We start from the raw sequence: 12,332 nt of genomic DNA on the forward strand, positions 1-12,332 counted from the left end.
TTCTTATCTACAGGAAACGACTTCGTTCTACTTTATTCCTTACATCTCTTTTTTCTATGATAAGCTTTATATGTATGTGAAAAAATAATATTTATAAAAAATGAATACTAAAGAAAACCTCTCTTTTTTCTTTTTCTCTCTCTCTTTTTTAGGACCTGGACAGTCGGATCTATAATTATTTTCTTTTATCCCATAGAAATTAATTGTAGATTTCCAACTTGAACAAAAATGTCCAATATTTTGAACAACTGAAAACAAAAAAACTAGAGAAATTTGGGTTTTTATTGCAACAATAACAACAAACAAAAAAGTCTACTGAAACAATCCCTAGAAAACTGGGAGATTTTTGTTAAGAATCAAATCGAAAAAAAAACACAGAGGTAACCTGGAATGGATAAGGAACAACGAAATAAAAAAACAAACAAAAAACTTGTGGCGTTAATTATTTTTTAAGTTAAAAAACAAGAAAGAAAATTATTAAAAAAAAGAAGGTAAAACAAATGAATTTAATGTTTAAGTGATCAAAATCAATTTTGAATTAAGCTAAAACAAAAAAAAAATAATAATACTAAACACTTAACATCAAAAAACCATTTAACGACTTAGAACGAACGCTAACTTTCATTAATTAGTTAAAACAAAATTACATTTCTTTATTTAATTTTACTTAATGACTTTATATATACTTAAAAAAACAAACAACAAAACTTTCAAAAATTTGTAAACGAAACACTCATCTCATTTTCTTTTCAATTTCGATTTTATTAAACTTTAAATAAATCAACAATATGTATTAAAAAAAGATAGCAACACAACGATTGAATTCACTCACGCTCATTATTATTTTAATTTATATAATTTTATTATTTTTTTCAAATAATTTGTTATTAATTTATTATTATTATGATACAGCAACAACAATACATCAAATATTTTTTTTATAATTATTATTATTTATCATTTTTACAACACATCATTTATTATATATGTTTTTTATTATTATTAATCAATAATTGTGTTTTAATTTTTATTCTGTTTGTAGTATCATTTTATGATCTAAATATTGAAATAAATAAAATTTAAAAAAAATATCCCTAAAAAATTTAAAAATTGTTTTATTGAGAAAGGGGCAACTCATAGAGTGATGTAGCAAATCATACATGTTTAGAAGGGTTTTCGAACTCAATATGACTTGAAATAGACACAGTTGAAATTATTAACGGCTTATTATATTTAAGGACCGGGGGATATTTTCCATATAGGTTAATAGAAAACATAGTTAAGATGGAATACCTTCTATGGGCTTCTTCTAAATAAAAAAATTCCTATATTTATTTTATAAATGGAATATTTTTTATAGAGAGAATATATATTATGCAGATTTTTTTTTTGATCATATGTTGAGTATAACGATATCTTTAACCCGAATATGAAAGATGTATCAGAAGAAAAAATCCAAATTTTAAATTAATTTTAAGGTAAAATTATGTTACTACGAATCTTGCAGTAGTGGGCTGTATAAGAAGTAATTGAAATCATATATATATATATATATTTTGAATATCAACAAGTGGGTTTAGAAACGAACCTCTTCCAATATTTTTTGCATAATTTTTACTACATGGTGTGAAGTAGCAAAACCATATTACAATAAGTTCGTTCACATTTTTGACTAAAGACTTCAAAGTACGTAACGTGGTGATCCACTATATATGTGCCACACCAAAAAGTAAACCTATAGCAACAAATATCTGTAGTAACTTTTTCCTATAAACTCGGAAATAAAAATGTCATATTACCGCCAGAATTAAACCTGATGGTAGATACATTCAATATTATAAAACAAGGGACTCGGTTATATAAGGAGTATGCCCAAAATTAACCCCAATATTCCGCCTTCGATTTACCTACTAGTGTAGTACCTTACTATGAAGAATTGGTCATAAACAACTCATAAACATCACTTAATGGCAACAACCTAGGGCGGAGACTGTATATTACGATAGCCAGGCGAACCTTAAGACAATCAAGGCGTGTTCTGAAAATTCAAAATAGGTATATGGTCTGCATGACTTATGTTGAGTCGTTAGCCTTTGTTCTGCGACAATAAAAAATGAAAAAGCTGATAAGCTGACAAAAGGGAGACCACAGTCGTCCGATCTTCGGATTGAGGGATATTTACTACCACATATCGTCTATTGCAAAATTCGTAAAATCTACTGCGAGGAATCAGTATATGCATTCACAAAATCATATAAAATATCAAAGTATCAAACTCATTGTTGGAATCAAAACATGTCACTGCAGGATTAGATCACTCACATCCAAATTATGTAAGGAAAAGGAAAGTCTTCTAGTATAAATTCAAAATCGACATATAAATATTTCATGATAAATCGGGCCTGAAGAGTCTGGATACTGAATTTTACAAAACCAACTCGCCTGAGATTTCACGAAGTAGAACTACCACATTGCTGTCAAAAAAGGAAAATCAAACTCACATCCAAATGACACATTAATGGAGTGGATTATTGTCGTTTATGCGAAGAGGAGGAGGAGATAGAAACTATTGATCATATACTTGTCCAGCACTATATAGCAAAAGACATAGACTGTTTGGCAGATATATTAGTGTGGGTAAAAAGAAATGAATTGTTTTTTGTGTTAATGGTTTAAAGCAGTTATGATCGATTTTTAGTTCCTAGGCGATGTTACGACTGCTAACATGCCGGTCAACTTCGATCATTATTCAAATTTTATCAACATTTTCGACGACCGGCATTCTTTTGCTGTTGCAGTATCGGAACCATAAACAATTTTAGCCGCTTGGATTGCATTTTTGCATTTGTCTAAGAGGAACTGTAAAAAATAATGGATTTTTTCCCCAACCTAATAAAATTGATACGGTAGGCCTCTTCTCCGGATAGGTCCCAAAAAAAAACTTAGCTTTACAAACATATATCATAGTTGAGCTAAGATATCTAATATATTTTCCTTCACAACATTTTCTTTTTCTCTGTGGGTCCTTGATAATAAAACAGTTAAATGAAGTAATCAAACTCGAAGGAAGCTTTTATGGCCCAGACAAAAAAGTTCAAACATATTTTTTTAAAGTATTAGATTGGTCTGTGGCTGCATTATAACGAAATTGTAAGAATGTCTCCTACGGAAAATGAACAAAATACCTCCGCTAAATGAGTGATTATTACCCAATGATCGTTATATGCATGATGTAGAGGTACAAATTTTTGAGAGGCTACCTCTGCATTAATAATGTTAACAAAGTAGGCTGAATAAGTTTTATACATCAGGTCGCCGGTGTCAAAAACTAAAAATGTGTGGAAATCTTTCCTCCAACAATATTTGTTCTCTCTAGAACCTGTTTAATATATAGTTTGTAGACTACAAAATACAGTTTTTTTAACTATATTTTGTAAGGATTTCAGGCATATAGAAAATTACAATTACTGAAGACATATTGATCACGTTCAAATTATTCATTCGATTTAGATTTTAAACAGAATATAAATTATTCTACTTACCGGTTTGAGATATATCCTATTATCGGCAATTTGTATCGGCTTACTTTATTTTTATTGAGTTCAAAAATTGATTACGTTTTTTAGGTTTATGATTTGATTGATGAGAATGAGTTTGATGACATGAAATGAAATAAAAGAGAAAAAGAAAATATTAATTTAATTTTCTTAGAATTTATTGATATATTTTTTTCAATTATTGTTATATGGTATATATTAGCATATTATGTTAACTTTAGAGAGATATATACTATGTAACTTTGTTTTTTGTAAAATAGTTCAAATAAAAATTCAACAATATCAAAAAATTTCTTAAAATAGAGAATAATAGTAGATAGATAGTTATAGGAATTAAGAGATAGAGAAAATGCAGAGAATTATTGCTGTGGCAGAAAGTGTAGTTGTACAAAACTGTAACAATAAAACGGGGATGTTGTATTCATATTTTATGTATAGATTTTGTAATAGATATCTTTGGGTTTTTGAGAATTGTTTTTGTTGCTTATTTGTATATGAAACTTAAAGGTATACAATAGTTAAGAGATCCATAGCAGATTTTGAACGAGTTTCTTAAATTATTTATATATTTGAGTTATTTGTTTATGTTAATGTATACTACGCTGTTAACTTGTATTGGCAAGATAGATATAATTTAATTTAAACTGTACAAAATTAAAAATAGCCAAGAAAATTTTGAAAGGGCTAACAAGAGACAGAAGATCTTTAATCTTACTCTATACACTAAAGTAGCTATTATGTAAGTGTATTCTTTGTAATTATATATAAATTGGCCATTAAATTATAATTTGGCTTCAGTTACAAAATAAATAATGATGAAAAAAGTCTACAGGATCTTCCTGTATAATACTAAAGAGGGGAGTAGAATTCATTCTTAAATAATACCCAAAGTGTATTTTTATAAAAGCTCAAAGGGTTCTTCTTATAGAAGCTCAATGTGTATCCTTATAAATTATTCGACGACTCCGAGTATGATCCCTGGCAATAGAAATCACACAAACCAAAGTGTATTTCTATAAAAGCTAAAAGGGCCCTTCTTATATAAGTCTAATGTGTCTCCTTATAAAAGACGGAAAGATCTTCTTGCAGTTGATCAAAGGTTATTCTAAAAGAAGAGTTAAGAGTCTTATAGGAATTAAAATGTATTTGTTATAGATGACAAAAGCCCTGAGTTTCTCCTGAAAATCTTTTTAGAATAAATCATAGGGTATTATTAACGCAGAGTATGTCATTCTATTCAAAGGGTCTCCTTTTAAAAGACCTAAAATTGTTCTCAATAAGGATGTTATTCTAAAAAACCGATTGTCTTCTTCTAGTACACAAAAGGTATTCCCATAGAAATGAAAATATATATTTTAAGAAGACAAAGGGTATTCTAATACCAAACCTAGTGGTATTCTTATAAACGACCAAAAGATATTTAAATAGAAGACTACAAGGTATACAAAACCGGAACAAAAATAGGAACCAAAAACCATTCTTAAAGGAGGCCGAAGTATTTTGGAAGACCAAGGTATACAATACAGGAACAACAATAGAACCAAAAAACTCTTAAGGAGACCGAAATATTTTGGAGGACCTAGTAATATTCTTATAAGCGTCCCAAGGATATTTTAATAGAAGACCACAACGTATACAGTACCGGAACAAAGTCTCTTCTTAAAGGAGACCGAAATATTTTGGAAGACCAATGGGTTTTCATATGGGTTTTCATATAGAAAAAAGGTCTAAAAGTCCACCGAATGATGTTCTTATTGCCGAAAGTTTCACTTATGGAAGAACAACGAACCTTCTCATTGAATACAAGAAGGTCTTCTGATGGTACATCCAAAATGTGTCATTACAGAAGATTTAAGGGACCTTCTTATAGAAGACAAAGAGCCTTATTATAAAAATCACTTCTTAGAAAAACAAAGCTTGTTAATAGAAAAGCCACATTATGGAAGTCCGAAGGGCTTTCATATAAAAAGCAAAAAGGTACACTGATAGAAGATTAGACGGGAGCATTAGAAAATAGTAGAACCAAGGGTTTTCTCATGGAATATGAGGTCTTCAAATACGTTTTTTTATAAAAAAAAAAACTTAAGGAACCATCTTATAGATGACCAAAGGATTTTCGCAAAGAAGACGACAGAGGCCTTCTAATAAAAACCAAATCCTGTTCTTAAAGAAACCACAAAGAGACGTCACAGAATCTTAGAAGGATTTATCACGGAAGACCCTTTGGACATCTGTTAAGAGGACGAAAAATACTTCTTATGGAAGTCCAACGGGCCGTCATATGAAAGGCTAAAAGGTATATTCATAGAAGATTAGAAGGGATCATTACAAAATGAGAGAACCAAAGGGATTTCCCATTGAATACGAGGTCTTCTGATACTATACCAAAATGTTTTTATAAAAAAAAACTAAATGAACCTTCGCATGGAAGACCAAAGACTTTTTCTATGGTTGACTAAAGAGTCCTTCTTATAAAAACCGAATCCTCTTCTTGAAGAAAAAACAAAGAGACGTCACTGAATCTTAGAAGGATTTATCACAGAAGACCCTTTGACCTTCTCTTAAGAGGACGAATAAGACTTGTTATAGAAGTCCAGAGGGTCTTTTTATAAGTAGCGAAAAGGTATATTGGTTGAAAATCAGAAAGGGTCCAATATTAAGTGATGGGTCTTCATACAGAAAACCGAGATGTCTTCTTAGAATTCACCAGTTTTCGAAGAATACTTTTTAAAAAGACGAAAAGTCTAGTAGTCTAAAGGATCTTTATATAAAAAGAAAAAGTTATATACAAGTAAAGCTCATAGAAGATATAGAGGGCTAATTTAAAAGTAGCTGCTATGTAGTACCGAAGCGTCTTCATGCAGAAAAACGAAAAGTCTTCTTAAAATTCATCGAAGTCTTATGGTTGAAAGGTCCTATGATGTAAGAACCAAAGGGTATTCTCTTCGAATATTAGAACGTCTTCTGATAGTCGAAGAAAATTTTTCTTATAAAAAATAAATTATTTTCTCTTAGAAAATATATCGTGGTCACGGAGAAGTCACAGAATCTCAAAAGGTCTTATCATAGAAGATCCTTAGGCTATCACTTAAGAGGATGAAAAATACTAGCTCAAGAAAAATTCTTATAAAATTCACACAAGTATTCTCATAGGAAGATCTGAAGGGGTCATATAACAAAAATATTAATGATAATTAATAAAAGGTCTTCTATACTTAACCAAAAACACTATACATCTAAAATTTAAGATTAATGTAACAATAAGGTTGGTTATGTTTTCAACAATTTGGCAATCGGAAAAAGGAAGAACACTTAACAAGCTCTACAGGGAATTTCTACAAATTACACTACTTGACTATAAACTAATATTTGTGTGTGTTTGTTTTTGTACAGAATTTGTTATTGGAGGGTATACATATACGAGTGTATGACTTTTTCTCCTTCTATTTACCATTCATCAGGATTATAATCGTAATCGACTTGCATTAGTTCTTCGACAATTTTATATTCATGACACTGTTTACACAATAATCGTCCATTGGATTTATTTTGACGCTGCGACTTTTCATGGCAAACAATGTGGACAAGTTTGAGATTTTTCAACGAGAATATTTCCAAAAAATATTCCAGCACAGAAACATCAATAGCGGGTGTTTTGTGTATACTGCATTGAGGTTTTGGTGTACTTATCAGCTGACGTACATTTTCAATGAGTGCCGGTAAAATGGTACGCGACAATTCTATTTGATGGTCTAAATTCCAGACTTGAAACAAAATTAGATTTTCTCTTGAGGCATAGGGGTTAATGGTGTGTTGTAGTGAGCAATTATTCGACGCATCCGAATATGATCCTTGACAATAGAAATCTCCCAAATCTGTGCAGAGGGAAACCGACCATTGATCTAGAATTTCATGACGTGCTGTGTATTCCTTTATCACCTGCTTTAACTTTTTATTTGGTATAACTGCCCGGGCATCGGTTTCATCATCCTTCTCTTCATCCAATTTCTGTTTAATTATCTCATGTTTATGTTCACATTTACGATTGAATATCATCGAAAAATAGTCACAACCAATAAGAAGATAACGAAATTTCTCCAATACCGAATCAATAATTTGTCGGGCTTTTTGATTTTGTTGATAGAGACGATTGCGGGTCAGCTCATCTTTAGTTTTATAATAATAGCAACGCACCCGATCTTGTGCACGACGCTGTAATGCCTCCTCTTTGGTATGGCATTTTTCTTCCTGCCCCAGAAACCATTCTGGGTGTTCTGTTTTAATACTCATTACAGTTTTATTTTGATCATATTTTTGTTGGGGTAATTTTTTCCGCTCATATTCGGCAATTAATTTACTGAATTTTTCTGGTTGTTGTTCCATGAAATCGTATATGATATCGGCAACTTTTAGGAGTGGAGAGCGTTGCCTTAGCTGTTCAAATTCGAAGTCAGAATCTGAAAGGAAAGAAAAATATATTATTTATTGAAAATAGTGCGAATATTCTTATGTACTCACCAGTCGTAATTATGGCATCGGGTCCAGCCACAATAAATAGAGTCTGTGATTCCAGGGTGGAAAAGTAGTCTTCATCGGTTACTTCATAGCCATCAGAGGCTAGATAAATATGCAAGTCTTTTATCTACGAAAGAAAAATATTTTTAAATGGTAGGATTTTCTTTTAATAATTTGTATGGTCCTAACATAGGCGTCTATTTTTTTAAAATATTTTTTAGGGTCCTAACATAGGCGTCCCGGCTTATCTTGGTACCTCTTTCATCTCAATTGTGGACACTGACCTCCCCGCGGTGTCACCTGGGGTAGCTATTTTCATCACCCGTTGAAATAGTGAGGTAATATGTGCCGCGAGTTCAACCATAAAAACTATAAAAAATGGCTTTGTTGCCCATACTCGGAAAACCCTCTTACTATGAAAAAGCAAAGAAAACCAAACCCCCTTATGTGGGCGGAAGGCATTCATTCAGTGTATTTGACGTTCGATCGATACGAGGAGCGAATATCGATTCGGACCACTACCTTGTAGCAGACAAGGTTCGCACTCGTCTTAATGTAGCAGCAAAGGTGCGATCTAACACAACACGGAAACTCGACGTCGAAAAGCTGCAAATACAACAAGTAGCCGAGGCCTACTCCGCTCAACTTACCCACTTGCTTGACGAAAGCACTTCTTGTCCCGATAATAGTATAGAAGCACAATAACAAAGAATTGCCCACTCCCTACAAACTGCAGCAAAAGCAACAGTTGGTTACCAAAGACCACCATCAAGACATCCGTGACATCCGGGAGAAAAGGAGAGAGGAGAAACGTATTTTCAGAAAAAAGGACAAAAAAAACGTGAGCGTGAACAAATCGAGATGCACAGGAATCAGAATGATGTTCGGAAATTTTACCAACGAGTAAAACACCAAACCGAAGGTTTTGTTGACGGCACATCCTCCTGCAGAGATGAAGAAGGAAACCTGGTGACAGATACAGACAGCGTGTTGAGGATCTGGAAGGAGCATTTTGAAAAACTTCTGGTATCAAATAGTGGCGATGAAGAAGATACCCCAGAACCATTAAGTGATGATGGTATAGAGTGTATACCACCTATCCAAGATGAGGTCAGAATAGCAATTAATCGGCTGAAGAATAATAAAGCAGCAGGAGCATATGGGCATCCAGCCGAACTATTCAAGACTGATGGTCAGATGCTGGTAAGAAGCTTGCACCAGCTGATTAATACAATTTGGCTAGAGGAAAGCATGTCCAATGATTGAAACCTCAGCAAGTGAAAGATTGAAGCCAGTGGTCAATGACATTATTGGACCATACCAATGCGGCTTCAGACCTGGCAAATCTGCGGACAGATTTTCACTCTGCGCCAAATCCAAATCCCCCACGAAAAACACATCGACACATACCACACCTATTCGTCGACTATAAAACCGCATTTGACAGCCCTATCCGTTCAGAGGTTTTTAAAGTCATGTCTACGCTCGGCATTCCTGCAAAATTAATACGGCTATGCAACATAACTTTAAGTGGCACAAGGTCAGCAGTTAATGTCGGAAAGGACCTCTCGGAGCCCTTTAATACCGAACGAGGATTCAGACAAGGTGAGTTTGTCGTGTGATCTTTTTAACATCCTGCTGGAAAAGGTCATACGGGAGGCAAAGGGAAAAGAAATGACACCCTGTACACCAAACAACACATGTTACTCGCATACGCCGATTGCATCGATATAATGGGTCGAACATTGCGAGCGGTAACAGCCACCAAATTGTGAAGGAGTCTGTCAAAGTGTGTCTGGCAGTAAACGGCGAGAAGACCAAGCTGATGGTATCAACGCGCAAGACGTCCAGTAGACTTGGGCCAACTGTGGAACTTGAGAACTACAGCTTCGAGGTAGTCAAAGATTTTATATACCTTGGTACCGCCATAAACATAACGAATGACATCAGTTTTGAAATTCGAAGAAGGATTGTGATGGTTAACCGGTGCTACTATGGTCTAAGTAAGCAATTTAGAATCAAAGCCACCTCCCGCCAGACCAAATTCACACTCTACAAGACGCTGATACTACCCGGATCTGAACCATGGGTACTTGCGCAAGCAGATGAGGCAGCTCTTGGAGTGTTTGAGAGAAAATTTATCCGAAAGATCAATGGGCCAATCTGCGTTGACGGTGAATATCGCCGTTAAATGAACCATGAGTTGACCAGATATTCTCGGACATGGACATTGTTAGACGTATTGAGCTGCCAACGTAGGCGCTGGCTAGGTCATTTTGTGAGAATGGATGAAGATGCCCCAGACCAAAGGCATATAAAAGCGAACCAGCTGATGGTTCACGCAGAAGGGGAAGGCCACGAATACGATGGAAAGACCAAGTGGAAAACAACATTACCGAAAATGGTCAAATTGAAAAATCTGCGCAAAAGACCGACGCGCCTGGAAATCTTTTTTTAGCTCGGCTTATGGAACGAAAGTTCTGTCACAAGTCAGCTAAGTAAGCCAGCCTTGAAAAAATATTTTTTAAAAATCCACGCCTTGAAAAATATTTTTTTAAAAATCCACGCCTTGAAAAAATATTTTTTAAAAATCCCCGCCTTGAAAAATATTTTTTTAAAAATCCACGCCTTGAAAAAATATTTTTTAAAAATCCCCGCCTTGAAAAAAATATTTTTTAAAAATCCACTCCTTGAAAAAATATTTTTTAAAAATCCACGCCTTGAAAAAATATTTTTTTAAAAATCCACGCATTGAAAATATATTTTTTAAAAATCCACTCCTTGAAAAAATATTTTTTTAATAATTTACCAAATCCACGCCATCTAGAATCCTTGAAAAATAATATCGAGTAAAATTCGGTAGGATTTTCCTTCTATTAACCCAAATAATTAAACATCCTTATCGTCCTTGAAATTCGTCATTCTGCTCAACCCTAACCTTGATCGAGATTCAATAGATTTCCTTTTTGTTTGTTTTTCAAATTGAACTTGACTTTTAGGCTTCTCGCTTTTAATGCGTATTAACCCTGACCTGCATTTTACCCAGACCAATAATAAACAGAGTCATCACAGCAGCACTTCACTATCACAGCTGCTAAAGGGGGAAGATGGCAACAATCAAGGAAATCAGCCATAGAAAACAAAATAGCTAAAAAAATGAACCTTCAGCCCAGTCAGATGCAATCTGCCAAAGTTTAATGGCCTTCTTGGAGAGTTTTGCAACACACACACACAGACAAAACACAACTACCCTGAACCACTTAGCCAGGCAATCTTAGCCTGCCCTCGGCAGCAACAATTCATTCATGGTGGCGGCCACACACAACAACAGGTGTCAATGCAAGAGTAGATTGTGCGCATTTGTCCTTGTTTGTGGGGTTGTTGTTGTTTTTGTTGTGCTACTCACATTGGAGCTGACATTGAAATCCTTTGCACAAGCAAAACAATGAAACAATTTGGGTTGGGGTGGTTGGGTGATAGGGAGGTGGAGAGAAGGCCATCTTCGTAAGGATTACTTTTTGAGAAATAGGGATTTATGGTTGATGGCAGTGATGATGGTGGTGTTGTTGTTTTTGGGTAAACATCATTGAATACAAACTGTCGTTGTTGCTGTTCAGTTGACCATGATTTTGGATACATGTCCACAAGGTCACCCCCAAATACAAAAGGCTCGCAAATACACACACACATTCAAACAAAGGAAACCAAAAAATAAACAACGCAATTTAAATTGAAAATAAAGATTTTGAATTGTCTTTCAAATACTTACAGGAAATTTAAGTTTGGCCTTTGTTTTCAACATTTCCAAGGAGTTGGCTCCAACACCGAATTTGCGACTCCTTTCATTGTCAGTAATTTTGTAACCTTTAATTGGTTTCAGCGCCACCATTGTAGGCTGGATGGAACAGGAAGATTCCTTAACACAATGCTCCTCCTGTTCATTATTGTCGTCTTTTTGTTTTGTTGTTGTTGTCGTTTCCGTTAGTTCGGATTTCTGCGATGATTTTGAGCGCGTAGTTGGCGACATGGCTTCTTTGATGAAATTAAACATTTTTTTCAAATTGTTGTTGTTTTTTCACTTCACTTTACTTAATTTGTTCACTTGATAGTTATTTTGTTGTATTAGAATTTGGTTTGGATTCTCTACTGTTTTTAGCAACTGGACTTGGCCATATAAGGACTTTTCTGCAACTGACTGGTTGTCCTCTGACTCTAGCCAAAGATGCCAAATCAAAAATGGCCGACCTAATCTAAAAACGT

General features: G+C 34.0%; 1 protein-coding gene across 1 annotated transcript; it reads right to left on the reverse strand.

Annotated features, from left to right (window-relative positions):
* Nucleotides 1–7,003: 7,003 nt before the first annotated feature.
* Nucleotides 7,004–12,123, reverse strand: LOC133336651 (DNA fragmentation factor subunit beta). Its single transcript, XM_061544930.1, has 3 exons — nucleotides 11,842–12,123; nucleotides 8,076–8,199; nucleotides 7,004–8,014 (listed from the first exon to the last, which is right to left on the reverse strand). The coding sequence occupies exons 1-3, from the start codon at nucleotides 12,121–12,123 to the stop codon at nucleotides 7,005–7,007; spliced, it is 1,416 nt and encodes a 471-aa protein (XP_061400914.1). The 3' UTR covers nucleotide 7,004.
* Nucleotides 12,124–12,332: the final 209 nt, after the last annotated feature.

The sequence above is a fragment of the Musca vetustissima genome, unplaced genomic scaffold (genome assembly GCF_032173495.1).
Source record: "Musca vetustissima isolate MV318-11 ecotype Yass unplaced genomic scaffold, APGP_CSIRO_Mvet_v1 utg98651, whole genome shotgun sequence".
NCBI classification, from domain to species: domain Eukaryota; kingdom Metazoa; phylum Arthropoda; class Insecta; order Diptera; family Muscidae; genus Musca; species Musca vetustissima.